Source organism: Mus caroli, unplaced genomic scaffold (genome assembly GCF_978045245.1).
Source record: "Mus caroli unplaced genomic scaffold, Mus_caroli_1 scaffold_9, whole genome shotgun sequence".
NCBI lineage: Eukaryota > Metazoa > Chordata > Mammalia > Rodentia > Muridae > Mus > Mus caroli.
Genome location: NW_028227264.1, coordinates 88,207,636 through 88,234,947, shown reverse-complemented (window position 1 = coordinate 88,234,947; position 27,312 = coordinate 88,207,636). Strand labels below are relative to the sequence as shown.

At 43.7% G+C, this 27,312-nt stretch overlaps 1 protein-coding gene across 1 annotated transcript in view; it reads left to right on the top strand.

The window, feature by feature from the left end:
* The window catches only part of Utp20 (UTP20 small subunit processome component), an 81,159-nt gene that overhangs the window by 36,853 nt on the left and 16,994 nt on the right, over positions 1-27,312 (top strand). The window contains exons 26-45 of the mRNA XM_021175362.3: positions 2,701-2,867; positions 4,127-4,335; positions 7,771-7,914; positions 9,781-9,860; positions 12,361-12,584; positions 13,219-13,363; positions 14,387-14,474; positions 15,285-15,428; positions 15,633-15,683; positions 15,784-15,936; positions 17,451-17,606; positions 17,885-18,025; positions 18,458-18,595; positions 20,012-20,151; positions 20,382-20,464; positions 21,878-22,167; positions 23,183-23,322; positions 23,555-23,711; positions 25,265-25,363; positions 25,927-26,094. Of these exons, the coding sequence (XP_021031021.1) occupies positions 2,701-2,867; positions 4,127-4,335; positions 7,771-7,914; positions 9,781-9,860; positions 12,361-12,584; positions 13,219-13,363; positions 14,387-14,474; positions 15,285-15,428; positions 15,633-15,683; positions 15,784-15,936; positions 17,451-17,606; positions 17,885-18,025; positions 18,458-18,595; positions 20,012-20,151; positions 20,382-20,464; positions 21,878-22,167; positions 23,183-23,322; positions 23,555-23,711; positions 25,265-25,363; positions 25,927-26,094 (2,917 nt within the window). The remainder of the gene's footprint in view (positions 1-2,700; positions 2,868-4,126; positions 4,336-7,770; positions 7,915-9,780; positions 9,861-12,360; positions 12,585-13,218; positions 13,364-14,386; positions 14,475-15,284; positions 15,429-15,632; positions 15,684-15,783; positions 15,937-17,450; positions 17,607-17,884; positions 18,026-18,457; positions 18,596-20,011; positions 20,152-20,381; positions 20,465-21,877; positions 22,168-23,182; positions 23,323-23,554; positions 23,712-25,264; positions 25,364-25,926; positions 26,095-27,312) is intronic.

The following is a 27,312-nucleotide window of genomic DNA, read 5'->3' as shown; positions in this document are numbered from 1 at the left end:
TGTACTCGGAGTCTTCATAGACACATAATTGGAGAAAAAGGTGAAGACAAAATAGGCTTATTTTCTACAGTGCCCTTTGAATGTTGGCTCTGCGAATGGACTGTTTTACTGGTCTGTGCTGAAGCAGGAGGCTGTGTGAGGTAGTCCTGCTGCACACTGGTTATCTCAGAGTGACGTTTATGTACGTGAGTTGCAAGCTAAACTAGCTGCACCCTTTTTTTCATGCAACACCATTTTTATTTGAAAGCCTAGATAATGAAGAATCTTTCAGTTTAAACTTGGATATTTCACAGGAATTTCCTTAACAATGCAGTGAGTTTGACAATTCAAAGAAAACAAATGACAGAATTTGTTTCAAGTTACTAATTTAACAGTCAAATGAAAATTAGGATTTTGGAAAACTTACGTCTGTTCCTGTGAGCTTACTCCCCAGTTACTTGAAAACATGTGAGATGGATAATAGTACTTTTAAAAAGTCTCAAAGACCAAAAAAGTAAATAAATAAATAAATAAATAAATAAATAAATAGTTGATTAATACACCTCTTCTTTTGGTTTACAGTGAGATGTGTCAGCCTTTGACATTTCTACATGATTTGTTCTGCCATTGCTTTCCAAGTAACTGATGCGTGTTCCCGGGTCAGTGTGTGCAAAGGCCAAGAGGAATAGAGTTTAGTGAAACAAAGTTTCTAGAGTTTGTTGGTAGAGTTTCATATTCCATATTTTAGGCAGTTGGTTGAGATTTTGTGAGGTATCAAAATGAAATAGCCACAATTATTTGCAGGTTTCTTTCTGCCTGATCTAACACAAATGAGCTTTTTCCATTCCAGTGGATTAGATGCCGGAGCGACATGAGCATCTGGTCATCTTCTATTAAGCCATTCAGACAATAGAGCAGAGCCTCACTAGTGTCTCACGAGTGGTGAGATATTGGAGAAGAGAATTATTTTTCATTAAAATGTTATTTATATTAATATGTTTTGTTTCAATGAATTCATAAAACAGTATTTTTTTAATATTACTCAGTTTTCATTTCTCAAATTAGTAACTACCATAGGTAAACTCAGACAAAAGTTCTCTAGGTCTCAATAGTTTAAAAGTGTTTTAATGTTAAATCACTATATATTCAAGTTTTGAGTGTTGTCATTAAGGTTTCTTACACTAAAATGTAGCAGTTAGCTGGGTTGCATACCTTTTACCCTAGCACCCAGCATGCAGAGGCATGCTAATATTTGTATAAAGCCAGCCTGGTCTACATAGCAAGTTCTTGATCAGATAGAGCTACATAGGGGGACCCTATCTCAAATAAACAAAGTAACTTTTAATTAGATATCTAAAGGTTTATGAGAAATGAATGTTAAATATTGTTAGTAAGCATATATTAAAATGGTCCCATTGGTTGGTTGTTTAACTGTGAGTCTTTCTCTGTTTTATTCCTGTTGATGCTCTGATGGGTCTTGGTGCATTCCCCGGGATACACTTAGGTGATGTGGGAGATCAGGTGGAACTGTGTTTAGAGATGTGATTGGTGGGCTGAGAGGCTCAATGTCAGAGCATTGGCGCTCCTGCAGAGGACTGTCTGATCACTGTCAAAACTGCTAGACGGTCACAGCTGTCAGTAACTTTTGCCTCTGTGGCCACCAGGCACACACACATGCCAGCAAAATATGCACATATGAAATAAGATAATAATAATCTTTTAAAAATACAAGAGAGCCGGGCATGGTGGCGCACGCCTTTAATCCCAGCACTCGGGAGGCAGAGGCAGGTGGATTTCTGAGTTCAAGGCCAGCCTTGTCTACAGAGTGAGTTCCAGGACAGCCAGGGCTACACAGAGAAACCCTGTCTCGAAAAAACCAAAATAAAGTAAAATAAAAATACAAGAGAAATGTATTTCGAGCCTAGTGGGATACTGTGTGCACATAATCCTAGGAGGCAGGTTCAAGGCCAGTGTAGACAGTAAAAGGAAGAAAGGGAAGGAAGAAATGCTGTGTGTTTTGTTTATTGGTTAGTCTAGTGTATAGTTTTATTGGGAGGGAGGGGAATGGGAAATAATGTTTTATGTTTATAAGCAAAATTAGTGCTGGTTTTTATTCTCACTCATTAACCCATCCATTACTTTTACGACCTCCCATAAAGAAAGGAAGGTCTCTTTCCTTCTCTCTCTATACTGTGAAGCTGTAGCATAGAAATTACATCTTTCCTTAAAAGCTTAAAAAACATACATGTAAAACTAAATAAGCTCTGTGTGATCTTGTTGTGTTTGTTTGATTTGAGACAGGGTCTTATTTTACAGCTCTGGCTTGCTGCGAATGCACGGAGATCTGACTGCCTCTGCCTCTCCTTTGGTTTTTCTTTTATATACCTTTTGCAGGTTTAGTTGCTTTTTGTTTCTGATTTGGTTTTTTCCTAGATTTTAACTAAAATCTTTCTAGTATCCTTTTTTCTTACAGACACTTTGTTCACTTCCTTTTAATGTCTATTTTACTGGTTTCCTTTTTCCTTGATTTAACTCACCCTTGACTTGCCTGTTTTATTGCTTTTTCTATCTCTGACTTTTGCTACTTGTTTTTCTAAACACCTGTTTTGCTTTTCTCTTGCCTTTATATCTGTTGAAGGTGCTCATTACAGACCTGTAGCAAAACAAGCAGCTAGTGAGATAGCTAGCATGTGTAAGGACAATGCTCTTTTGACTTTTCAGAATTTTGTATGGACGGATGAAGAATAAGACAGGGAGTAAAACCCAGGGCAAATCTGCTTCAGGAACCCGCATGGCAATTGTTTTGCGGTTCCTCGCAGGGACCCAACCTGAAGAGATCCAGTTATTCTTAGACCTACTATCTGAACCAGTGAAGCACTTCAAGAACGGTAGGTCCCTGCTGCCTCCCTTGCTGAACGCACGCCTTTGCAGTGAACTTGTGCCGTTCCTGGATGGAAGTCTTTGTACCTGGGCTGCTGCTCCCCCCACCCCTCCCCCACCCCTGTGATCTAACCTGAGCTTAATCTCTCTGTAATTCTTTAGCCATTTAGTCATGTATTCCTCCACAGAATCATTTGCCTGTGGAGCAGTGACTTGTCTTTACCTCCTGAGTCCCAGATTCTCAGCTCAGTTGGAAAGCAGTGAAGTGTGTGCAACGGTGCAGGCTAAGCTCTGGCTGGCTTCTGTCGTAATGTGTCAGAGTGAGGACTTGCCATGACTAGATGTGTTGAGCCCTTACTTTAACATAACATTGCAAGCATCAGTTAACATTTAAAACAAGCACAGGAATTCTCATTACGTAATTGTCCCCGTTTTACAAATGAGGACACTGGTAGAGGTAGGATTTTAACTCAGACATTTCTGACTATAAAATCCTTTGTTTGAGTTCCAAAATGTATTGGCTTTAGCCTAACATAAATATTTCTTTGGTAGTGTAATGTGTTTTGTTTCAGCTCAATGAATAGGAGAGTGACCCTAATGAGTACTAGCATTTTGTTGGGTGGGTGGCCCCCAGATGGAGGGTGTACAAATGATACGGTTTAAGAGATCTGGTTAAGTTGTACATCAGTAATTTATCCTCTTATTGTAGATGGCTGTGCAAAGCTTAAGCAGTATCAATTCAGATCTTTTTAGTTTTTATAACTCGTCAAACTCAGCATAGCTCAGTAACTCCAGTGTTCAGGAATAGTATTTTTTAAAATTGGGTGAGCCAGGTGTGATGGTGCATACCATTAATCCCAACACTTGGGAGGCAGAGAGAGGTGGATCTCTGATAGGTCACAGACAGCCTGGTTTATATAATGAGTACCAGGACAGCCAGAGCTACATAGTAGAAAAACCCTGTCTCAAGAAAGAAAATAACAGTAATAAATAAAATAAAACTGGGTGAGATTTACACTCAGAGTCAGCTCTCAGACTACTTACTTATCTTTCTTTATCCCTCAGTTTCCCTATCTGAAATATGAACAGTAAAATAGCTCACTGAGCATCTGGTAAGAGTTGGGAGATAGTACCTGAGAGAAGAATGCTGGCACCTGTAAATAACACATCACTAGAGAAACTGTGCTGTTTAGGGAGCTGGGGAGGATGCCGTGATCAGCAGCAGACTAATATTTCACCGCACGGCACATCCTCTCCATTTCACTAGGGGACTGCTGTTCTGCTGTCATCCAGGCAGTAGAGGATTTGGATGTGTCTAAAGCTCTTCCTGTGGGGCGGCAGCACGGAGTCTTGAACAGCCTGGAGGTTGTGTTGAAGAACATCAGTCATCTCATCAGCGCATACCTTCCCAAGATCCTGCAGATCCTACTGTGTATGACAGCAACTGTCTCCCACATCCTCGACCAGCGAGAGAAGGTGAGAGGATCGCAGTAGATGCTTGCCTCTGAGCGTTTGTCTTGGGAGTTGGGATGGAGTCACTAATGTTCAGACAGAACCCATGGTCTGTTTAGAAGTTAATGCTGAAGCCAGTGCAGTGTCTTGAATAAATAAGCAGCATGGTGAGCAGGACTGGTGAGTTAGCTGGCCGGCTACTGAGAGGAGAATGCTATAGAGTTTTCTGTTGAACTGTATTCCATACCTGTTCCGACACAATAGGAACATGGCCCTGAGCCTACTTTGGAGAACGTGGAGAAGGACATATGTACATTATAATGCACTGAAGGCTTCTTGGAGTAGTTGGGGTTTGAAGTAAAGATCCAGCCTCAGATTTTTGCCTCTGAGTCGTCTCTGTTGATTCATAATATATCCAGTGCCTTCCAAATGCAGTCTTAAGTAGAAGTGGTTGCCAAAGTCTTAGGCTGCTTTTTGGAAGACATAAACCAGCCTTGGTGATGAAATGGTTGACCAGAGCTGACCCCTGAGGTAGCACAGGTATGGTATGGTCGAAGAAGAGAGAGGCAGAGGTGTCTGGAGCACAGTGAGGGGGAAGCATCCAGTAAGTAAGGTTGGTGCTATAACATGGACCTACATGGGAGAGTGAACATATTGCCTGCTGGGGTCTCCCGACACACCTTGAGCAGGGGATTGATCAATACACTGCTGTATGTCGGCTGTGGTTGGACACGGCAGTAAGATTCACTTAAGGAGGCAGACGAAGGAGGACCATAAGTTCAAGGTTAGCCTGAGCTACATTTAAAAAAAAAATACTGTTTTAATCCAGGTGTGCTGGCCAACACTCTGGAAGCAGAGGCAGGTGGATCTCTTGAGTTGGAGGCCAGCCTGGTCTATATATTAAGTTTCAGGAGAGCAAGGACTATATAGTACAACCCTGAGTCAAAAAAGGGGGTAAAATGCCTTGGTTGCTTTGTGGGAAAGAGGCTTTGCTTAGAGAAGTCAAAGGTGACACCAAAAAGAGGTCATGGAAAATTGTGTTTTATGCAGATTTAAAAGAGAAGATGACACTTGCCACTCATGCTTTAGAACAAGCCGACGTGTTGGGCACATGTTATGTCATGAAGGGTGTCAAGTTTCATAAAGATGCATCCTTTGGACTTTTTTTTTTTTTTTTTTTTATTATTATATGTAAGTACACTGTAGCTGTCTTCAGACACTCCAGAAGAGGGCGCCAGATCTCGTTACAGATGGTTGTGAGCCACCATGTGGTTGCTGGGATTTGAACTCTGGACCTTCGGAAGAGCAGTCGGGTGCTCTTATCCACTGAGCCATCTCGCCAGCCCCCCTTTGGACTTTTGATTAACTTAGAAGTTACTCAGTAATGGGCCTGGCTCCAAAGCCAATGTTTCGTAACTCAGAGGATCATTTTGTGCAATTTCATGGTTCATTAGTTAGTGAGGTGTTAAGCTTTTTCACGGATGTGGGGCTTCTTGATCTTTTAAACAAGTCCAAGGAGTTCCTCTAAGAGGCATAGTAAGTCGCCCCATGGTGGTTTTGTCTGAGTGTGCGTTTGAGCTCAGTTACACATTTGCTTTTTATGACTCTGATAGCCTCTGGGGTGTTGGCTGACGTGAAGTATGTGTTGTTAAGGTTGTAAATGGTTTTGTGATGTTTGTACATTGAAGCAGTGGCTCATACATAAATATACATAAAATCTACAACTGCCTATTTCCCAGCTTTTCCTCTAGTTTGGTCAGCAATCATGGAGTAAACTGGACAGCTGGAACGATAGTTCTAGACATGGATAGGATGTACCTGGCCTGGCCTGGGGAGAAGCAGGGATGGAGCAGAGTGGGGCACAATTTGAGGTCTTGTTTCCTAACACTGGTTTGTTGTTTGCTCCAGATGATTTTTTAAAAGTTATCATTTTTTTAAAAGTATCAGTGATCGTAGATTTTCTCTTCTATCAAATCTGATTCATAGGACATCGAGTGTTCACAGTGGAGTGGAAGCAGCTCAGAGTGGCTGTAACTGTGTAACGTCCTGTGTCTGCCTGTTAGTAGGTGATTGGATCGGGGCAGACTGTGTGTGAGGTTTCATGATCCTTGTGCTTATGCAGCAGATAAGAGTATCCTTGTTCATAGTCACTTGAATTTAAAATGAGTTACTGTAGATTTAGATATCTGTTGATTAGTGTTGACTTTTCCTGGCAGGCACCTTCCTTTAGTTTTATTCATGGTGCCTTAGAAACAGACTTGACATTCTTTGGTGGTGGCACATGCCTTGAATCCCAGCACTGGGGAAGTAGAGGCAAGTTGATCTTTGAGTTCGAGAACAGCCTGGTCTACAGAATGAGTTCTAAGATTGCCTAGGCTCCACAGAGAAATCCTGTCTCGAAAAACCAAAAGAAAAAAAAAAAGGCATTAACTACGTAAGAGGATTTTCTTTGTTGCCCTAAGTTTCAGGATGATTCTTAGGTAAAGCTGTAGGTAAATAAGGTCATATATAAAAGTGCTGCCATTTAAATATCTAACAACCACAATATAGTGATCAGGTAGAAAGATAGTCAGTTTGAGTTCCATCTGAGGCTTTTGACATTATTTGTTTGGAAGGCATCACTCTGCGGCCCTTGCCTCTTCCTCTCTGGATCTAAACCTATTCATTCTTTAATAGTGTATTGGAAATTCTGCCTTTGCATAATGTCTGCCCTTCCCAGGTTTGTAAAACTCCTCACACATTGAACTATACATAATTTTCAGTCCCTCATATAAGTACGGACTATCGCTATGATGCCATTGATGAATAAGTCCGCTCAGTGAATAAATCCGCTCTGAGGCTGCATTCTTGTGGTTTCACACCACATAGGAAAGGAGATGTGATGTCTGGTTAACACTTGCTGACTCTCCAGCCTGTACATGGCACATCTGTTTGTTTGTTTGTTTGTTTGTTTTGGTTTTTCGAGACAGGGTTTCTCTGTATAGCCCTGACTGTCCTGGAACTCACTTTGTAGACCAGGCTGGCCTTGAACTCAGAAATCCACCTGCCTCTGCCTCCCAAGTGCTGAGATTAAAGGCGTGCGCCACCACCGCCTGGCTCACATCTGTTTTTATTATTGTTTTATGCATATGAGTGTTTTGGCTGTATATCTGTGCACTGTGTACACGCAGTGCCCTCAGAGACCAGAAAAGGGCATTGAATCCCCTAGTAGTGGAGTTAGAGTTGGATGTGGGTGCTGGGAACTGAGCCTGTGTCCTGTGCAAGAGCAGCCAGTGAGTGCTATTAAATACCAATAGCATCTCCTTCAGGCTGGGTCTCTTTTCCTGCCACACAAACAAGAGTGCCTCTTTACAGAGACCAGGTGTGTGTGTGTGTGTGTATGTGTGTTATGTATGTATGTTTGTGTGAGAGGTATATATATATGTGATGTTTATGTTTGAAAAATATCTTTGTTTACAGATTCAGTTGAGATTTATTAACCCACTGAAAAATTTAAGACGTTTGGGAATCAAGATGGTCACCGATATCTTTTTGGATTGGGAATCCTATCAGTTCAAAGCAGAAGAAATTGATGCTGTGTTTCATGGTACAGTTTGGCCCCAGGTAAACCAGGATTTCTACATCCTGCCTAGCCCTTCTACTTCTCCCTTTATTTTTAATTTACCAGCATAGTCTACCACCCAGACATCAATGTTGTCTACTCTTTCTTACATCAAGGCTCATTTCTGCAGGTTGTTAGAACTCTGAGTTAGACCTAAAGATCAAGAGACAGTGGCATATATACTGAAGGTTAACTTGAATATGACTGTGTGCCTTAAAAAACCGTGTCCTTACTGCCTTAGCCCCTCATGCTAACAAACACAGGGGAAGGTGTGTGTTTGTCCTGCATTTCTTTACTGATGTCTCTGCTTGTGACTGGTTGTCATGGTAATTAGTATAGCTAGCTAGCTAAGAAGGTGAAGGGGAGAGCTTGATTTGAGGATAGTTTTAGCTGTGTAAATTCAGTCATTTCTGACCATTTGAATCCCCAAATAGCTGGTTCCAGTATGGAAACACTCCATGCACTGTGCCTGCCATTTTGCTGCTTCTCTACATCTGTCCTCTATGTATGCTCTCTGTTTCCCTACATCTGTCCTCTATGTATGCTCTCTGTTTCCCTACATCTGTCCTCTATGTGTGCTCTGTTTCCCTACATCTGTCCTCTATGTATGCTCTCTGTTTCCCTACATCTGTCCTCTATGTATGCTCTCTGTTTCCCTACATCTGTCCTCTCTGTGTGCTCTCTGCCCTCTCTGTTTCCCTACATCTGTCCTCTGTGTGTGTTCTCTGTCCTCTCTGTTTCCCTACATCTGTCTTCTATGTGTCCTCTATTTGTGTTCTCTGCCCTCTCTGTTTCCCTACATCTGTCCTCTATGTGTGTTCTCTGCCCTGCTCTGTTTCCCTACATCTGTCATCTCTGCGTGTTCTCTGCCCTCTCTGTTCTGTGTGTTCTCTGCCCTCTCTGTTTCCCCACATCTGTCCTCTATGTGTGTTCTCTGCCCTCTCTGTTTCCCCACATCTGTCCTCTATGTGTGTTCTCTGCCCTGCTCTGTTTCCCTACATCTGTCCTCTATGTGTGCTCTCTGTTTCCCTACATCTGTCCTCTCTGTGTGTTCTCTGCCCTGCTCTGTTTCCCTACATCTGTCCTCTATGTGTGTTCTCTGCCCTCTCTGTTTCCCCACATCTGTCCTCTCTGCATGCTCTCTGCCCTCTCTATTTCCCCACATCTGTCCTTTATGTGTGTCCTCTGCCCTCTCTGTTTCCCTACATCTGTTCTTTATGTGTGTTCTCTGCCCTCTCTGTTTCTCCACATCTGTCATCTCTGCGTGTTCTCTGCCCTCTCTGTTCTGTGTGTTCTCTGCCCTCTCTGTTTCCCCACATCTGTCCTCTATGTGTGTTCTCTGCCCTCTCTATTTCCCCACATCTGTCCTTTATGTGTGTCCTCTGCCCTCTCTGTTTCCCTACATCTGTTCTTTATGTGTGTTCTCTGCCCTCTCTGTTTCCCCACATCTGTCCTCTCTGTGTGTTCTCTGCCCTCTCTATTTTCCCACATCTGTCCTCTCTGTGTGTTCTCTGCCCTCTCTGTTTCCCCACATCTGTCCTCTATGTGTGTTCTCTGCCCTCTCTGTTTCCCCACATCTGTCCTCTATGTGTGTTCTCTGCCCTCTCTGTTTCCCCACATCTGTCCTCTCTGTGTGTTCTCTGCCCTCTCTGTTTCCCCACATCTGTCCTCTCTGTGTGTTCTCTGCCCTCTCTGTTTCCCTACATCTGTCCTCTCTGTGTGTTCTCTGCCCTGTTTCCCCACAACTGTCCTCTGCGTGCTCTCTGCCCTGCTGTTTCACACCCCACTGTGCTGCTTACCCTGCTTACCAGTTGCTCTTGTTGCTTCGATAAGTCTGTGGTTCATATGGCCTTTATTTGCCATCCTAGATCTGCAGGCTTGGATCTGAGAGTCAGTATTCACCTACTCCTCTGTTGAAACTAATTAGCATCTGGAGCAGAAATGCAAGGTAAGACTTCTTCCTTCCTTTCAAAAGGAACAGTGTTTTAGCCTAGTCTAGTCAAAACTGGTCTAAGGACCATCTGTTATACCATGAGTCACTCTGAAGTACAGTCACAACAGATAAAGCAATTGAATAACATTATGGAAAGATCTTGAAATATGTAATTTTTTTAAAGATTTATTTATTTTATATATGTGAGTACACTGTAGCTGTCTTCAGACACACCAGAAAAGGGCAGCAGATCCCATTACAGATGGTTGTGAGCCACCATGTGGTTGCTGGGAATTGAGCTCAGGACCTCCAGAAGAGCAGTCAGTGCTCTTAACCACTGAGCCATCTCTCCAGCTCCCAAAATACATAATTTTAAGAAAACTCATGGAGAAGTATGTATGATGTATCCCAAGGAAAATGCCTATAAATATATTTGTCTATGAGTATGAGATAAAACAAATATCTAGGATGGGTGAGAAACTTTTAAAAATTAGTACATAAATTTTGCATATTTATGAGTTATGTTGCAGTATATGAATACATTGTGTAGTGTAAAAATCAGGATGAACACATGTACTCAAATATTTTTTCCTTCTAGTAAAAACATTCCGTATGCTTTCTTGCAGCCTTTTAGAAATCCACAATACATTAGCCTGTGTCACCTGACAGAGCAGTAGAGTCCCAGAGCTCAGTGGTGCCTGCTGCCCAGTGTCTATCTCTGCCCTCCTGCCCTGCCCTTCCTGGCCTCTAGAGTGTTCATAGAGTGAGCTCTTAAGGAAAACCTAACTGTGGCCCGGGTAGTCCAAAGCTAGGAAAGGCGGCTTCATATGTCTTCCACAATATATGAATACTTCACAATAAAAAGTGGGGACATAGGTAAAATTTACATCTTATAATGTGATATAAACGAAAATTATAGTATATAAAGTCCAAAGCTGACGCCTAGGCATGGTAGTTGATAGACACGTTCCTCCAGTGTGTGTGTGGTCATTGAGTCAGTCATTTGATCTGACCTGGAAGAAGTGGAATGTAGATCATACGAGGATGACATTATCACATACATAAACCATGTTTTGGCATGCTTTCCTGAAAAATACTCATTTGTTCATTGGTGGTTGATTGTGCCTTTTCCCCAGTTCTTACTTGAAATGGAGACTCTAGAGCCTGGGAGCATTCTAGACTCTCTAGATCACTGCCTCCTTGTAAAATCCTGTGTTAGGTAAAGTCTGAGTACTGGTGGTGCTAGCTAAAATTTTGCCATTGGTATTCACAAAATTGAGACCGTATCATATAACCAGTTTTTCAGGTTTTGTTTTGTATCATTTACCCTTATGGCGTGAATGCTTTCTTGTTATAATAGACTTTCCCTAAAACCCCTAAACACTGTTTTCATCATCTGTCCTTCTTTACTAGTAGGAGAGCCTGTTTGTTACTAGGAAAAAGCCTCGCTTTCCTTATCTCCCCATTTGATAAGGGATTTTGTATCTTACTTCTGAGCACCTAGAAGCAGTGTTTTATAGTCTTGTTTGAGAAGGGTTTATAGTGATGTATACAAACAAGCCACCAAGGCTTCAGTCCAGGAAGATAGTCCAGTGCAGCTTGGCCTTTCTTTATTTGGTACCTTATTCAAGGTGCACATCCACACTGGACATCATTTCATTGAGTCCTAAAATTTCTCCCTCCCTCCCCTCTCCCCCCCCCCCCCCTGAGAAAGTAGATGGTGGGCTGGAGAGATGGCTCAGGGTCCCCAGCACTTGGTGATCATCCAGGGGACCCGAGTTTGCTTTCCAGAACCCTCTTCCTGTGCAGTCACTCCATCTGTTTCTCTTTCATGTGTGGTACCCACCTGAAAAACAAATCTCCAGGGCAGGCTGACTGACATTAGAATTCCAGCAGCCACAGATGTACATATACAACTGAATGAGAAATAATTAGTGAACATGCATGTCAAAAAACTACTTCATAAAAATGCCGCTCTTTCCAGGCTGTGGTGGCTCACACCTTTGATCCCAGCACTCAGGACTCAGGAGGCAAAGGCAGGTGGATCTCTTGAGTTTGAAGTCTGTCTGGTCTACAGAACAAGTACCAGGACAGCCAAGACTACACAGAGAAACCCTGTCTCAAAACTGCCCTCCCCACCACCACCACCATTACATTAAAAAAGAGGATATAACTCAATAAGAGACAGCACTCCTAGCATGTGTGAGACTCCATCTCAGCCCTGCTGCTTCTTACGACAGCTTGGTGGCTTTAGCAGGTCTGCCCTCCTTTATCAGAAATGGGAAATAATGGTACATCATAGAGATGTCATGAAGATTAAATAAATAGATGCAAATCTAAGTGATACAGTGTCTATAGAGTGTTTAGATTTAGCCATTGAGTTCTATCTTTTAAAGTAATTTCTTTTCATATACACATACACTTGTTAACATCAGTGTACAAACTCTTAGTGGAATGTTTTAAACATAACATACTGAGAAATAAGGTGATTATTACAATGTCTTTCTCCTGGCAGATATTTCCCTCTTCTGGCTAAACAGAAACCTGGGCATCCAGAATATGATATCCTGACCAATGTCTTTGAAGTTCTCTCAGCAAAGAACCTGTCAGAGGCCACAGCCAGCATTATAATGGATATAGTTGATGATCTCCTCAACCTTCCAGATTTCCAGCCCACAGAAGCAGTGCCAAGCTTGCCAGTAACTGGCTGTGTGTACGCCGACGTAGCGGAAGACACAGGTGTGCGCAGTCCACCAAGCATGTGATTCATAGACATTGTAGACAGCTGCTGCTCTCCGCAAAGTAGAATTTGACTCTTAACACCTTGTGCGGAAAAGTTTCTTTTGTCAGAGGCGAGTGTAATCTGAAATTCTTTGCACATGTAGGAATGTAGATAGATTACTCTCCAGCCAGGACATCTCAGCTGTCCTTCAGGACACTGGGAAATGTTCTCCACTGTTAGACCTGAATCCTTCCTGTTACAGCAGCCCGGCGGTTCCTGTACTGAAATAAGGAATGATTTCCATAGCCTCCAGGTTTACATACATTTGTAATTTAACTACTGGTGTATCTCTTTTAAAGAAGAAAAGGTTATTTAGTGGCTAGAGTTGAAATGTGTTTTTATTGTGGGGGTGAGGGGTTGTATGCTTAATGTATGAGTGCTCTGGCTGCATGTACAGCCACCATGTGGGTGCTGGGAATTGAACTCAGGACCTCTGGAAGAGCAGCCATTGCTCTTAACCACCGAGTCATCTCAGCAGCCCCTAGAGTTGAAATGTAAATGTTCGTGAATAATTGAGTGTTTTCCTTATTTGTCATCGAGAAAATCTTATCTAATGATGAGGAGGAGGTAATTGAGACCTCGCTGTTTCAGAGCCTGTGACTGTAGGAGGGAGACTGATTCTGCCACATGTGCCTGCAATTCTTCAGTACCTCAGCAAAACCACGATAAGTGCAGAAAAGGTGAAGAAGAAGAAGAAGAGGGCTCAAGTCAGTAAGGAGCTCGGCATTCTTTCTAAGTAAGTGGCAGATTTGTACTGGAAGGCGAGATCAGCATACGTGCTTTCAAGTGTTAACCCTTCTTCTAGTTTTTCAGTTCACTTTTGAACAATTTAGAAAGAATGAGTCTTTTAATAATGTGTGTAGGGTCCTGGGTCTAATCACCAGCTCTAAACATCAGACAGAAGAAAGAAAGTGGGGTGGACTGGGAGGGGTGGGAGGGAGTGTAGCTCTCTCTGAGTGGCAACGGGGGCGGGGGGGAGCAGGAGGAGAGAGGAGTGGGTGGGAGTGTAGCTCTGAGTGGAGCACACACTGCATCTTCCAGGCCCCAATCAAACGAAAACTTTGATTGTCAAAGTCTCAAGCTTTAGCCAGGCGATGGTGGCGCACGCCTTTAATCCCAGCACTTGGGAGGCAGAGGAAGGTGGATTTCTGAGTTCAAGGACAGCCAGGGCTACACAGAGAAACCCTGTCTCAAAAAAACAAACAAACAAAAAGTCTCAAGCTTTGTTAGATCACTAAAAATACTTGGAAGAACAAATTGCCTGAAGAGTCAAGCCTGGTTTTTTAAAGACTTTGGCAGTAGAATTAATAATATATAATCAGTTCCTGAAAGAGCAAAGTTAGTAATAAGAAACTGTTTTATCCTAAATTTTAATGTGAGAGTTACTAAACTTGCTGATAACCTTTTATTACTCTCAACAATGTAAAAGTGATAAATTAGGATCTTCTAGAGACTAGAATGTTTTACTCGTGTTTTGGAGGCTAAGTGCATGCTGAAGTTCACCCTGAGCCATACGGTGGTGGGAACATGATAGGCCACTGGGCTGCTTCCCAGCCACACCACAGCTGCTCCTCTGCTCTCCATTTCTCTCTAAGCAAAATGGGGCAGAGGAATTCCTCTATCGCTGTGCTGTTAAGGAAACTGCATTGAAGCCAGGGTGAGAGCACCCACTACACTCATGCCTGTTGGTTTTCTGCAGTTTAGCTTGTGAGAAATTCTTCTTCCTGCATATCCTAACGTGTCCATTTGTCCTCTTTAGGATAAGCAAGTTTATGAAAAACAGAGAACAGTGTTCTCTCCTCATTACACTGCTCCTTCCATTCCTCCTCCGGGGCAATGTTGCTCAGGTACCGTTCAGAGGATGCTGAGTTTGTGTGCTGAGCATGCTATCTTAGGCTTACTTGTGTAGGGAACTGTATTGTTTAAATCCCGTGAGTATTTGTTCCAGAAAACTTGAGGCGGTATAGAAGTAAAACATTTGCAGTAGAGGGGAACTGGGCTAGAAGCGGGACATCCTCATCTGCACCTCCGTAAGATGGTCCCCTTCAGTTAGCTTCTCATGCATTTCAGGGCTTTTCTCCCTCTCTTGAACAACAGTAGAACCTAGGAAATGCATTCTATAGATCATTGGCAAAACGGTGAAAAGTCTCTCCTTCAGTATTCAAACACAATTGACTCGAGTCAAGAGCTCACCAGGCATCAGTAGTGAGCCAAACCTCTTTGACCAGGTAGTCATGCAGACATCAGCCCACAGGTCTGTAGGCAGCCAGAAGGGCTTCTTCTCCTCAGCGTGCTCTTGCCCTTAGCACCACTGGGATTACATAACCTAAGAGACTTTGAAAAGCACATGTATTCTTTATTTGAATTAAAGGAAGAAATTATAACATAATAGATTCTGTGTTAAGTTAAAATGCTAAATTTTTAAATACCATGAAATAATTTTTTCAATGTTTAATCATAACTATTTATTTCTAGTGCTATCATAAAATATAAACTGAACTCGGTGTAGTGGTGCACACCTGTAATCCCAGCACTTAGGAGACAGAAAGTGTAGGAAAACACACCTGCCTGAGTGAGTGTGCGTGCATGTGTGTGTACATTGCGTGAGAGAGAGAAGTTTTATGAAATCCTGAAATGCAGTTTCTCTTGGTTCTCAGGATACAGAGCTTGACATCCTGGTGACAGTGCAGAACTTGTTACAGCACTGTCTGAATCCCGCACACTTCCTCAGACCTCTCGCCAAACTCTTTTCAGTTATTAAGAACAAGTTGTCAAGACAGCTGCTCTGTACCGTTTTCCAGGTATATGATATGTATTCTTTTTTTAAATCCCAAATTGCTGTTTCTTTCCACCCCATAAATATTGGGGCCAGCCACCTTTGTTGGTCTCAGGGGCTGAGGAGAGCAGGAGAGTTACAGCTTTATCCATTAATAACTGTGCTGCTCATAGCCAGAAATGCTGGCTATTAACACTCAAAAAATAAACATATTGCCCTTTACTTTCAGAGTCTGTCTGATTTTGAAAGTGGACTAAAATACATTACAGATATCGTAAAGGTAAGAAAGAAATCCTATTTCTCTTTGGCTTCAAAAGTATTGGTTTATTAATATTGATATAATCCCTCTATTTATATGGTTGTACTATCATCTCTCATAGCTTAATGCCTTTGATAAAAGACATCTCGATGACATCAACTTTGACGTTAGATTCTCAGCCTTCCAGACCATCACCTCCAACATAAAGGCAATGCAGACAGTGGATGCGGACTACCTCATCGCTGTGATGCACAACTGTTTCTATAATATGGAGGTGGGTAGAGGTCATGGCAGACCCTTGGGCTGTCTCTGTAATATGGAGGTGGGTAGGGGGTCATGGCAGACCCTTGGGCTGTCTCTGTAATATGGAGGTGGGTAGTGGGTCATGGCAGACCCTTGGGCTGTTTCTATAATATGGAGGTGGGTGGGGGCCATGGCAGACCCTTGGGCTGTTTCTATAATATGGAGGTGGGTGGGGGGCATGGCAGACCCTTGGGCTGTTTCGATAATATGGAGGGGGGTGGGGGCCATGGCAGACCCTTGGGCTGTTTCTATAATATGGAGGTGGGTGGGGGCCATGGCAGACCCTTGGGCTGTTTCTATAATACGGAGGTAGGTAGAGGTCATGGCAGACCCTTGGGCTGTTTAATAGTATACCACCAAATACAGTGACTTAATTCCTAAGTTTGGGTTTGGAAGGAAGACCAGAAGTTTTTAGGATAAAATTTCTTTTAAATTCAGACTTTTTTGTTTTGTGAACTACTAGTGTTCCATTCATGATTTGAAAGACTGAAAATGTTAAATGCATGGAAGCACTTCAAAAAAAAAAAAAAAAAAACAAGGGATGCCTGGCCTGGGTGTGGTGGCACACTGCTGTAACTTGCCAGTGGGAAGCAGGACTGAAGGATGGTGGGTTTGATGCCAGCCTGGTCTACAGCACAAGATCGTGTCATTTTTGGTGAGAGTGTTTATAGACAAGGTCTCAGTGTGGAGTCCTGTCTGGCATGAAACGCTATGTAGACCAGGCTGGCCTCAAATTCCCAGACCTTCCTGCCTCCAGCTCTTCAGCATATCCTACCATCATGTGACGTCACAGCTTCCAAGAGCTGTAGGGAGGGAAGTAGAGACCCATGATGCTTGCAGCCTTCTTATGATTCTGAAACCCACTGAGGACAGCACAATGACTCATGAGGAAAGGCCCTTGCCAGTCAAGACTGACCTGAGTTCAATCCCCAGGACACATGGGAAAGCCAGATGTGGTAGCAGCACACTTCTGTAGCCCCTCAACATGGGAGGGAGAGGCTGAAGAATCCTCAAAGCTTGAAAGCTAGCTAACTTGAAGTACCCATAGCAGCAGAAATGCTGCCTACCAACTCACTGCATTCTTAAACTGAGGACAAAGGGGCCTTTAATCCAAGTTACACCAGGCAAATGTTCTTCGTTCTGCCTTTTTTTTTTTTTTTTTTTTTTCTCACGACAACCTGATAATCCAAAACTGGCTATAGTGAAACTTTTATTCTGCTTGCTTTGGGACATAAAGCTAGTCTAAAAGTATGCTTGGCAGCGCTTCCTGAAATGAACACATCTGGTATGTGTTTTCCAGAATCCCATGCTGTGGTCATCACACCCTCCTCCATCTGCCTCTCTATAAAGCATGAGGCACTCACAGGCGTTTCTTAGTAGGGTTTGGCACAGTAGCTCTGACAAGAGTTCACTTGCTGGGAGAATAACACTGTTGTGTTATAGATAAAAGTCAGCAGTAGAAAGACCGGGTTTTCTCTTTTTCAGATAGGAGACATGTCTTTAAGTGACAATGCCAGCATATGCTTGACAAGTATCATCAAAAGGCTAGCTGCTCTGAATGTCACAGAGAAAGAGTATAAGGACATCATACACCGGACCCTCCTGGAGAAACTGAGGAAGGGGCTTAAGAGCCAGACAGAGGTATTGGAACCGTGATTTCTTGTTACTGCTGTCTATGGGTGTGCTCCCTCGTCTGCTGTTGAAAAGGGTTTAGTATAATAATTAAAGTAGTTACCAACTGTCACAAGTTTTCTGGGGGTAGGTTTTTATTTTACACAGATTTTTTTCTTTTCTTACAGTGGGAGAAATGGTTTACTTAAAATGTAAATGGCTTTTTCATGTACCTTATATTGTCTAGGAAATGGATAATTCTTTTAAACTACTTTCATTTTTGTTTTTCCTCAATGTGATATTTGCAGAGTGTTCAGCATGACTATACCCTGATCCTTTCCTGTTTGATTCAAACTTTTCCAAATCAACTGGAATTTAAGGACTTGGTGCAGCTCACTCATTGCCATGACCCGGAAATGGACTTCTTTGAGAACATGAAGCACATTCAGGTAGGTGCAGCTGCTTTCCTCTGCCTTGAGACTAGCAGCTCATACAATTGGGCCTTCTGGGAAAGATGGATCTTGGGGTTTCAGAAGGCTTCAGGGTTCTTTCCCTGGTCTACATGACCAGCAGGCAAATTTGCATATAAGGTGATCATCTCCCGGGGGTCTCGTTCTTGGTGGCATCACCAAACACAAATCCTGATAGTGTCAACTTCCTTTGTTTTTTTTTCTAAGGGAATTCAGGCCCATTGTTAAGTGCTATGGATTATATATGCGAGAGCAAGCGAAGACCTAGGTATCTGCTCTCGTAGTTCATGGCCGTGCTCTTCTAGATCCCTGCCTTTAAACTTCTCATGGAAAAAGCACTTGGGGCTGAGGCAGGGGTGGCTTTAGGAGAGCGTGTGCAGTAACCACTGCATATTTCCTCTCACTGTCTAGATCCACAGACGAGCAAGAGCCCTGAAGAAACTGGCTAAGCAGCTCCTGGAAGGCCAGGCTGTGCTGTCTTCTAAATCTCTTCAGAATTACATCATGCCTTATGCCATGGCTCCAATTCTTGATGAGAAAATGCTCAAGGTAAGCTACTAGTGTAACACGCATGAGCATTAGTGACCAGATTAAATGGTTTCTGGCTTTTTAAGAAACAGTCTCACTGTGTGGCCCAAGTTGACCTTGACTGAACTCGAAACTCGGCCATCAGCTCCCAGGTGCTGGCCTGGACGGCGGGCGTGTTTCCATTTGTTTGGTTCCTTGGTCTCTTGCTTTTTGGTTTGTTTGGAGATGCGTATCACTCTATCTTAGGCTGCCCCACTGTGTAGTGGTGCAGGCTGGTCTCACACTCCCGGTGGTCCTATTGCTTCAGACTCCAAGTGCTGGGACTGTAGGGACTGTAGGTATGAGCCACCAAGGCTAGGGAGGTTCTTCTTCCCTCCTTATTCTTGAGGAGGGTTGGGGCGTTACCCAGTCTGCCCTTGATCTTAAAGCTCTCTTCCCTCCCTAGTTGCAAGACTATGGTCCTGTACCACCAAACTTATACTAGTTTTAAATGCACAGTAAATATTCTTACTGCTTTACAAATAATTGTCTTCTTGGGGGGGGGGGGTTGAGATAAGGAGAAGGTCTTGTGCATTTGCTCACGTGCTTATGAGTGCTGTGTTCTTCATCCCACTCTGTCTGTTTGCATGTCTTATGCCCTGGTGTCTCTTCTGCTCTGAGGATGGGTGTAAGTATCCCCATCCTTGGCTGGGCTTTGGTGACAGCATTCCCTTCCTCGGGTGTGCTGGTGAGTGCTCTGATTAAACCCAAGAGCCTTTCCTCAAGCAGCTAGCTCTCTTCTCCCTGCACTCCTCCCTGTGCACTGCAGCGAGCTACCATGCCCTGCCTCTGTCTCTGTAACTCAGATACCGTTAGACACTTTGGGGTTCTTCTCCTGCACTGGAGCCCCACAGTTCTGTGTGTACAGTAAATTCAGGTCATGGCAATACACCCCATCTTCCTCTTGTGGGAACACTGTCCTATCTTGCTGTAATTGATATCCAGAGTTTGACAACTGGATTCATGTTTTTGTCCACTTTCCTAGTTAAAGGTTTGAAGGGGATGAGCAGTGTAGTGGTGTAGCAGTGTGGTTTTTTACAGTGGTCACAACCTTTTTTGTTTTGTTTTGTTTTGTTTTCTGTTCACTGGCAGTAGTCTTGATCTCATCTGGAAGATCTGGGCAGCAAAGGGTTCAGAGTACATTAATATTAATATTCTTTAAATTGATACCACCCTTTTCTGGGCTTAGGGTAGGAGTAAGGGCAGCTTATTTGACAAACTTACAGTGTCCAGGTGAGTCTGTTGTAACAGTGGCCGGTAAGCTTCTTTGTGAAGAACACGAGGTATTATAATTCCTTCTATGATTGCTGATGGCCTGTTGTCCTGTGGAGTGTACCAAAGTAACCTGTGTTTTCTTAGCACTCACTTGTCCATTGAAGCTCTTGGGTTCTTTCACAGCATGAAAACATAACTATTGCAGCCACGGAGGTTATCGGTGCCATCTGCAGACACCTGTCTTGGCCAGCATATGTCTATTACTTGAAACATTTCATCCATGTCTTGCAGTCAGGCCAAATCAACCAGAAACTGGCTGTCAGGTATAGTCGGTTTCTTTGTCTTTAAAACATAACCTGAACTCCGCTTTCTGAATGTGTCTTTCTGGGATCTCCACTTACACTCACTGTGTGAATGTGGCTATAATCGATGATGCTACTACGGTCACATGGTAAACAGTTGTACTGTTGCTGACCCTGAGTCGTTCCCCCTCCCCCTCCCCACCATGGATGATGGAGCTAATCAGATGCCATTTCTGTATCTTTCTTGACAGTTTGCTGGTAATCGTGTTGGAAGCCTTCCATTTTGACTACAAAACTCTTGAAGAACAAATGGGAAATGTTAAGAATGAAGAAAGTATGTTTTGAAACTTAACTAGATTTTCATTTTATTCCTCGATAATTTATGATAATTAAAGTTGGCAAAATATACTGTTTTTTCATTTTGTAGTAGGACCAGTTACTGAGTCAGGAAGAAACTGAAATGAATAGCTCATTTCTTTTAAAGTTTTGTTTACCTGTACAGAAGACAGAGCTAAAGTATATAATATAAACCCCAGAGCTGCTGTCTTACATCCCTAGAGGTCCTATCTCCCTGTGTGTGGCAGTCTGCCTCTGAGTACCAGCAATGAGATTCTGGGCCTGAACAGACAGAGCACTACTTCTCTGCCTCAGAATTAATCATCCGCTTACCACCGTCAGGCCTACACAGAGCAGCTCTTGTCCCATGTGCGTCCTTCTCAGCAACCTGTGCTGTGCTGTCATGTCAAATGTGACAGAGCGGCATCGCAGAATGCCCATCACATGGAGACACAGCCAAGACCCTCTCCCCACAGTAGCCTGACTCAGCGCTGGACCAGCCCAGGGTGCAGGGAGCTTCACAGCCCAGGCTGAGGGTGAAGAACATCTTTGTCCTTTATGATGCCGAGCCAAGGGTTTTGTTTTCTGATTCTTAATTCCATATGTTAAAAATGCTCAACAACGATGAAATGGGAAATGGACTCAGTGAGAGGAGTTTGAGGAGAGGGGACCTTTCAGGGACCCTGTTTGTTCCCTGGTGTTTTCTGGATAGAAGAGGCTGGGCTTCAGCGGTGTAAGATAGCAAGGGTTCACAGCTGTAAATGACAGAAAGAATGGGCTTCATAGCCACCATGTTTTTCCTTATATTTGGTGGAATGACAAACAAATTTTAGGCAGTTACAGAATTTACTTCATTTAATTCTCAAAATAGTTTTGCAAGGTGGTGCCTCTTTCCCTTTCATTGGTGAAGAACCCAAAGCCCCGTGGGGGTTAGGTAATTTACTAAGGTAGTTTATGAACAGGTTCAAGGCTGGCCTTGCCTCACAGTACTAAACTGTCTCGTTTTAATGGAGTTTAATGGCACTGGAATTTAGTGGCACTCCTGTGTTCTCAGGTGACCTTATTCTGGCCAGGCCACATACTTTTATCTCCGTCATTAGACGCAACCTGTGAGAAAGTAACCCGCAGCCCTTTTGGTTCCGGTGCTATTGTCAGATAACCGGTGGTCTACAGATAGTGTTAGAGAAGGCAGCTGCATGACTATCTTCATCGTCACCTCCTCTTCCTCTCTCATCTCCTCTTCCTCATTTTGAGACAGGATCTGGCTGTGTAGCTCAGGCTAGCCCCCAACTTTTTCATCTTTCTTTCTCAGACTCTTGAGTGTGCTGTTCAGGTTAAGATAAGGTTTCAGGTACAAACCCCACACCCAGCTGTGACATTTCTTTAATTCAAGGTGACTTTTTTCTTACAGACACGGTTGAGATGGCTGAGTTACTGGAGCCTGAAGCCATGGAAGTGGAGGACATGGATGAGGCGGGGAAGGAACAAGCCTCTGAGAGATTGTCAGACAGCAAGGAGGCTCTGGGAGCCTCCGAGGCAGCTGCTTCTGAGGGGACGGCGGCTAAGGAGCAAGAGTGCATCTCCAAGTCTGTCTCTTTTCTTCCTCGGAATAAGGAGGAGCTGGAAAGAACAATTCAGACCATCCAGGGAGCCATAACTGGCGACATCCTCCCCAGGCTGCATAAGTGCCTCGCGTCTGCGGTAAGGAGTGGGGCCGGCCGGCAGGTCTATATGAGCCCCGGTGCTGATGAGCCCATCACATTGCGTGGGCTCCTCCTCAGGCTTTCGACTAATGGGAGCTTGTGCGTTTCCCTTCATCTCAACCTTTCATAGTTCCTTCTCCCAGTAACCTGAGGCAGCCATTACATTGCTTTTTTTATCTGCAAATGAGAGGATGAGTTCTCCAAGACAAGCCAATGAAACAGAACCTGTTTTCCCTTTCTGCTTTTTGGCTACTTCTGTAGTGTTTAAATATCAACTTAGGCAGACACGGTGCTCCGACAGAGAGATGCATCTTTCTCCTGCCCGATAGGGATAACATGGAACAATATATTCTCATTACCTTTCTTTCGAGTCTGTTTTTCATAGCCTTCCCTTCTTGGTATAAAACATAGGCCTACCCATGCATTGTAACTAGGTTACTGCTTTGTGTGTGTGTGTGTGTGTGTGTGTTTTAATATGTACATTAATATCTTTTATATATATATATATATAATACCTAATGCATACTAGAACACACAGCCATTGTTTTGCATTGCAGCAGCAGAGTTAACTAGCTTTAATAGAGATAAGCCAAGTAAGAGCCCTTGCTGTGCAGGCGTGGAGGCCTGAATTTGTCCCCCAGCATCCACGTACAGACCTGGGAATGGCTGTGCCGCATGTCTGTAACACCAGAGCTATGAGGATGGTGGACCTGGGCAGATACAGGAAGATAGCTGAAGTTTGCTGGCTGTCAGCCCAGCTCCAGAGTAATGGAACAGGACACTCTGACTTCTACCTCTGGCCCCCCATTGTGTGTGTGCGCGCACACACAAGTAAACAAGCAATGGGCTTAAAATAGAAAATTTGTCTTTCAGATAAGAAGTTAGGGGGTCCAGAAAGTTGGGTGTAGCAAGCCCCAAGACCTGGACAACAATCAAAAGAGACAGTCACATGTAGGGTACAGTGTTGGCATGTCGTTGTGCTTCTTTGAACTTGCCCTCAACTTTTCTTCTAGACCAAAAGAGAAGAAGAGCACAAACTGGTCAAGTCAAAGGTCGTGAACGATGAGGAAGTAGTCCGAGTGCCCCTTGCCTTTGCCATGGTTAAGCTGATGCGGTCCCTGCCACGGGAAGTTATGGAGGCAAATCTGCCCAGGTACGTCATTATGTGACAAATGAGACAAGTTCAGAGAAACCCAAGATTTGTCCCTTTTCCTCCTGGACTGTAAGTTTATTTTGTCAAGAAGAGAATTACCGCCATGGTTGGCTATAATTCCAAATCCTGACTAGGAATTCAGGTTATGAATAATTAAGAGACAAAAAGATGGGCATATTTTTTGTTTGTTTCTGTGACATGGCTAGTTATTTTTCAACCTTGTATTTTCTAGTATTTTGCTGAAAGTGTGTGTCCTCCTCAAGAACAGAGCACAGGAAATCAGAGACATTGCACGCAGCACCCTCTCCAAAATAATCGAAGATCTGGGCGTGCACTTTCTACAGTACGTCCTGAAAGAATTACAGTCGACCCTTGTCCGTGGGTATCAGGTAAGCGCAGTGTTTGATCGCACATACATTCAGATTGAACATTACAAGTCATAGTGCTTTGGGTCTGTCTTCAGGAAAGCTGGAGCGATCAGGCAGCAGCATTCAGGCCGTTTCCAGCTCAGAGCCAAGTGTGGGGACTCCATCTCTAATCCCAGCATTGGGAGGTTGAAAAAAGAGTATCAGGAAATCAAAGGCAGTCGGGGCTACATAAGACCCATCTCAAACAGCCACAACTGAAGGTTCCTAGTCTGTATCCATCAGTTCAAAAGATCTTAGCTATGGCTTCTCCTTGGCTTGGGGTCACATGGGCTTTTTGTCACCTTGTATAACATTGTTTCATGGTCTCTGGATTTTAATGGAAATTTATTGTCATGTTTACTTGAAGGTATTGCCAGCTGAGTGAATATGAAAGATATGAATGAACATGTATTTATGTGTTGAAGACTTTAAACTTGGCATACCATGTAAAATTAGTAAAGCCACCAGGCAATGTGAAACATTGAGCAGTTACGTGGTGGTCTAACTTTGCTACAACTCCAAGTGTGAGCCTGGACAGCAGCATGCAGATGTTAGAAAGGTGCAAACTAGAGCCCGCCACAGTTGCCTATAGAGCCTGCATTTGCTAGGGGACCTTTATGACTTGTTCAAGTATTCTGCCAAAAGTTCTGTAGTTAACTCCTTGCATGCCTTATCTTGCTGATGTGTAAGGAACCTGTTCTAACTAATTCCAGTATGCTTTCTTTATGTGGCTGTTTTTGCTAGCATGCTCTAGAGATCAGCATATGTATTCTTAGGCTAACAACAGTATATGAGGATCAGGATTGTAGCACGTGAAGTGCAACGTGGAAACTTGCCACTCTGTAGGTCCCTTCCCCTCACCTGCTCTGTGGTCTTCGCTTCTGTCTTGGAGGATTGGGAACTTGCTATGGTAATGTGGTAACTACTTTGTGGTCCCGTGCATATGGAGGAAGTCAAGTAAGGAGCGTGGTCCTGCCCTGGACAGTTCCATTGCTGCTCTTGCCTCCGCTCTGAGCTGCTGGCCGTGTCTGCTACTGCTCCCTGGGATCATGGGGCTGGTGGCACAGGTCTCACTGCCCTTCTGGGAGGCCTTTATCTCACCTTCGTTCCTGAAGAGGCTATCACTGCTGAATATGGAATCCTACCTTGACAAGGATTTGTTTTAAAAACACAGTACTACCCTTTGCAGTGAGCTATTCAGTTTGATCCCCTTCCAAGTCACACAGTTTTTCCTGACTGCTTTAACGACGTGATTGGTTTCTCGGCAGTTTTTACTTGTGTGTCTGCATGTCTTTCTTTCATAAATCATTGTAGCACCTAAGCCATTGGATTTCTGAACACTCTGTATTTTGTACAAAGCTGTCCTTTGGTCAAAGGTCTTTAAATGGTGACACGTGAGGAGAACGTGTCTCAAAGCTGCTCTGAGCAGTAACTAACCCTGGACAGCGTTAAGGTCAGCACTTCTCAGGCCCATGCAGCCCCCACAGCCATGGGACTCTTAGCCCTCTGCGTCCTGACTGTGCGTGTCCTCCTAGGTCCACGTGCTCACTTTCACTGTTTACACGTTGCTGCAAGGCCTCTCCAGCAAGCTGCAAGTTGGGGATTTAGATTCTTGTCTTCACATAATGACTGAGGTAAGATTTACAGAATGCAGTTCTGCTTTCCCGAGGTGGGCGGTGTCATTTTAGAAGTTCACAAATACTAAAATAGTGCTGGTGGGGGATTAGTGTGTAGATGACCCTCCCTGGATTTAATTCCCAGCCATGTGCACGTGCACGCATACGCAGACACACTGTACGCGCGTGAATTTCCTATCTTCATGACATAAAGTCGCAGCAGTTGGAAAGGCACAGCTCCACTGCAGTGGGCATCTGCCGTTACTAGTGCTTGCCCTTTCTTTTTCCAAAGCGAGCTGGCAGTGCACGTCCAAGTTTTGAAAGGAATAGATGAAAGTTTCTGTTGGTTTCAGTAATTAAGTTGCAGATATGAGATGGTGTGTCTCTTAGCCTGAGCTCTAGGTGCTGGGTTTGCTGTTTCTGCACCGCTTTCTAAAGTGCACTGGGAATGTGTGCAATCTAACAGAAGTCGCCCTCCCCATTTCAGTCCAGGCTAGCTTACTTTAATTGTCCTCACAGACTTCGTTTCTCCGCACACCTTGCTGAGTGCTCATCTCTGCCATTTGCCCTTTCTTTCAAAGATTTTTAACCATGAATTATTTGGTGCCCTTGCTGAAGAAAAGGAAGTAAAGCAGATTCTGTCCAAAGTCATGGAGGCTCGAAGGAGCAAGAGTTACGATTCTTACGAAATCCTGGGCAAGTTTGTGGGAAAACAGCAAGTTACGAAACTTATTCTGCCATTAAAAGAGGTAAGGACCTGAGTGAGAGAGACTGGGAGCAGCCAGCATTAGAGTACTTCAGTTCCCTGCAGTACTGAGAGCCCTGCAAGGTGGGCACTGACCGTGAGCGAGACTGTAAGGCCTTCTGTGCTAAAGGAGCAAACGAGTACCGTGTACGTGCCGGGTTGCAGCCTTGCCTGCCATGCTATGACCATGGAGACAAGGTGTGAGAGGAAAGGCATCAAGAGGTGGAGTGTGAGTGAATGGCACAGCTGTGTCTTTACACAACTGCCATGGTGCCAAATGTGGGTGCTGAGTGTTCAAGAGCACTGGCCGCTTTTCCCAAGAATCTAGGTTTAAATCCCGGCATCCGAATGGTGGCTCACAGCCATCTGTAACTGCAGTTCCAAGGTACCTGACACCTTCTTCTGGCCTAAGAAAGTTGGGTATATTTTGAGGTGTAAAGGGTCTCATGCAGTGAAGTGCTAAGGATCTTGCTAAGGTTGATGACAGTCCCAAGTTCCTGTTAAGCCCCTTTGAGTTTGTCCTGAAGCCTGGCCGTTGCAGCCCTTAGTTTACGTGCCTTCTTTTAAATAGCAATTACTTGCTTTAATTGCTGTGCGCACTTGCATGTCTACCAATCACCTCCATCAGTGCGCTTGGCAGATGACACCTGCAGCACTTGCCCTGAGTCTCACCAACAGGGAAGAAAGTCACAGGAATGGAAGCATGAAAACCATTCACAGTGATTGTCTCTCAAGTTGAGGCTGCTCTTACCTCAAAAGAAAATACAAGAGTTTATCCTCTTTATTATTCTGAAGGCAAATGTGAATGAGGATAACGTGAATTCATACATGGTAACAAAGTAGTAAAGTTTTCATAGTAGCAGAAGAAACAGTCATAAATCAAGGCATTTTAAAAATATATTGTGGAAACATTGGGTAGATCAGTTCCAATAGAGTGGAGGTCTCTGTCGTTGTAGTCCCATGATGTTATCTGAAGACATTCCTAGCCTTTGGCTTGGTGAAAGCAGAAATCTGTTTGTATATTCCCACAAGGGTTTACTAGATAGCCACAGGATGTTAAGTCAAACACAGGGGTACATGGTAAATTGCCATTTATGGGGTTCAAGATGGCCTGAGATACTTTGTTTCAGGGCCTGTGCCTGTTGCAGCTCTCCATAATCCCTGGAGTTTAATCAGCCAGCCCTGTAGACTATTTCCTTTTGGAAACTTCAGTTCACAAGTT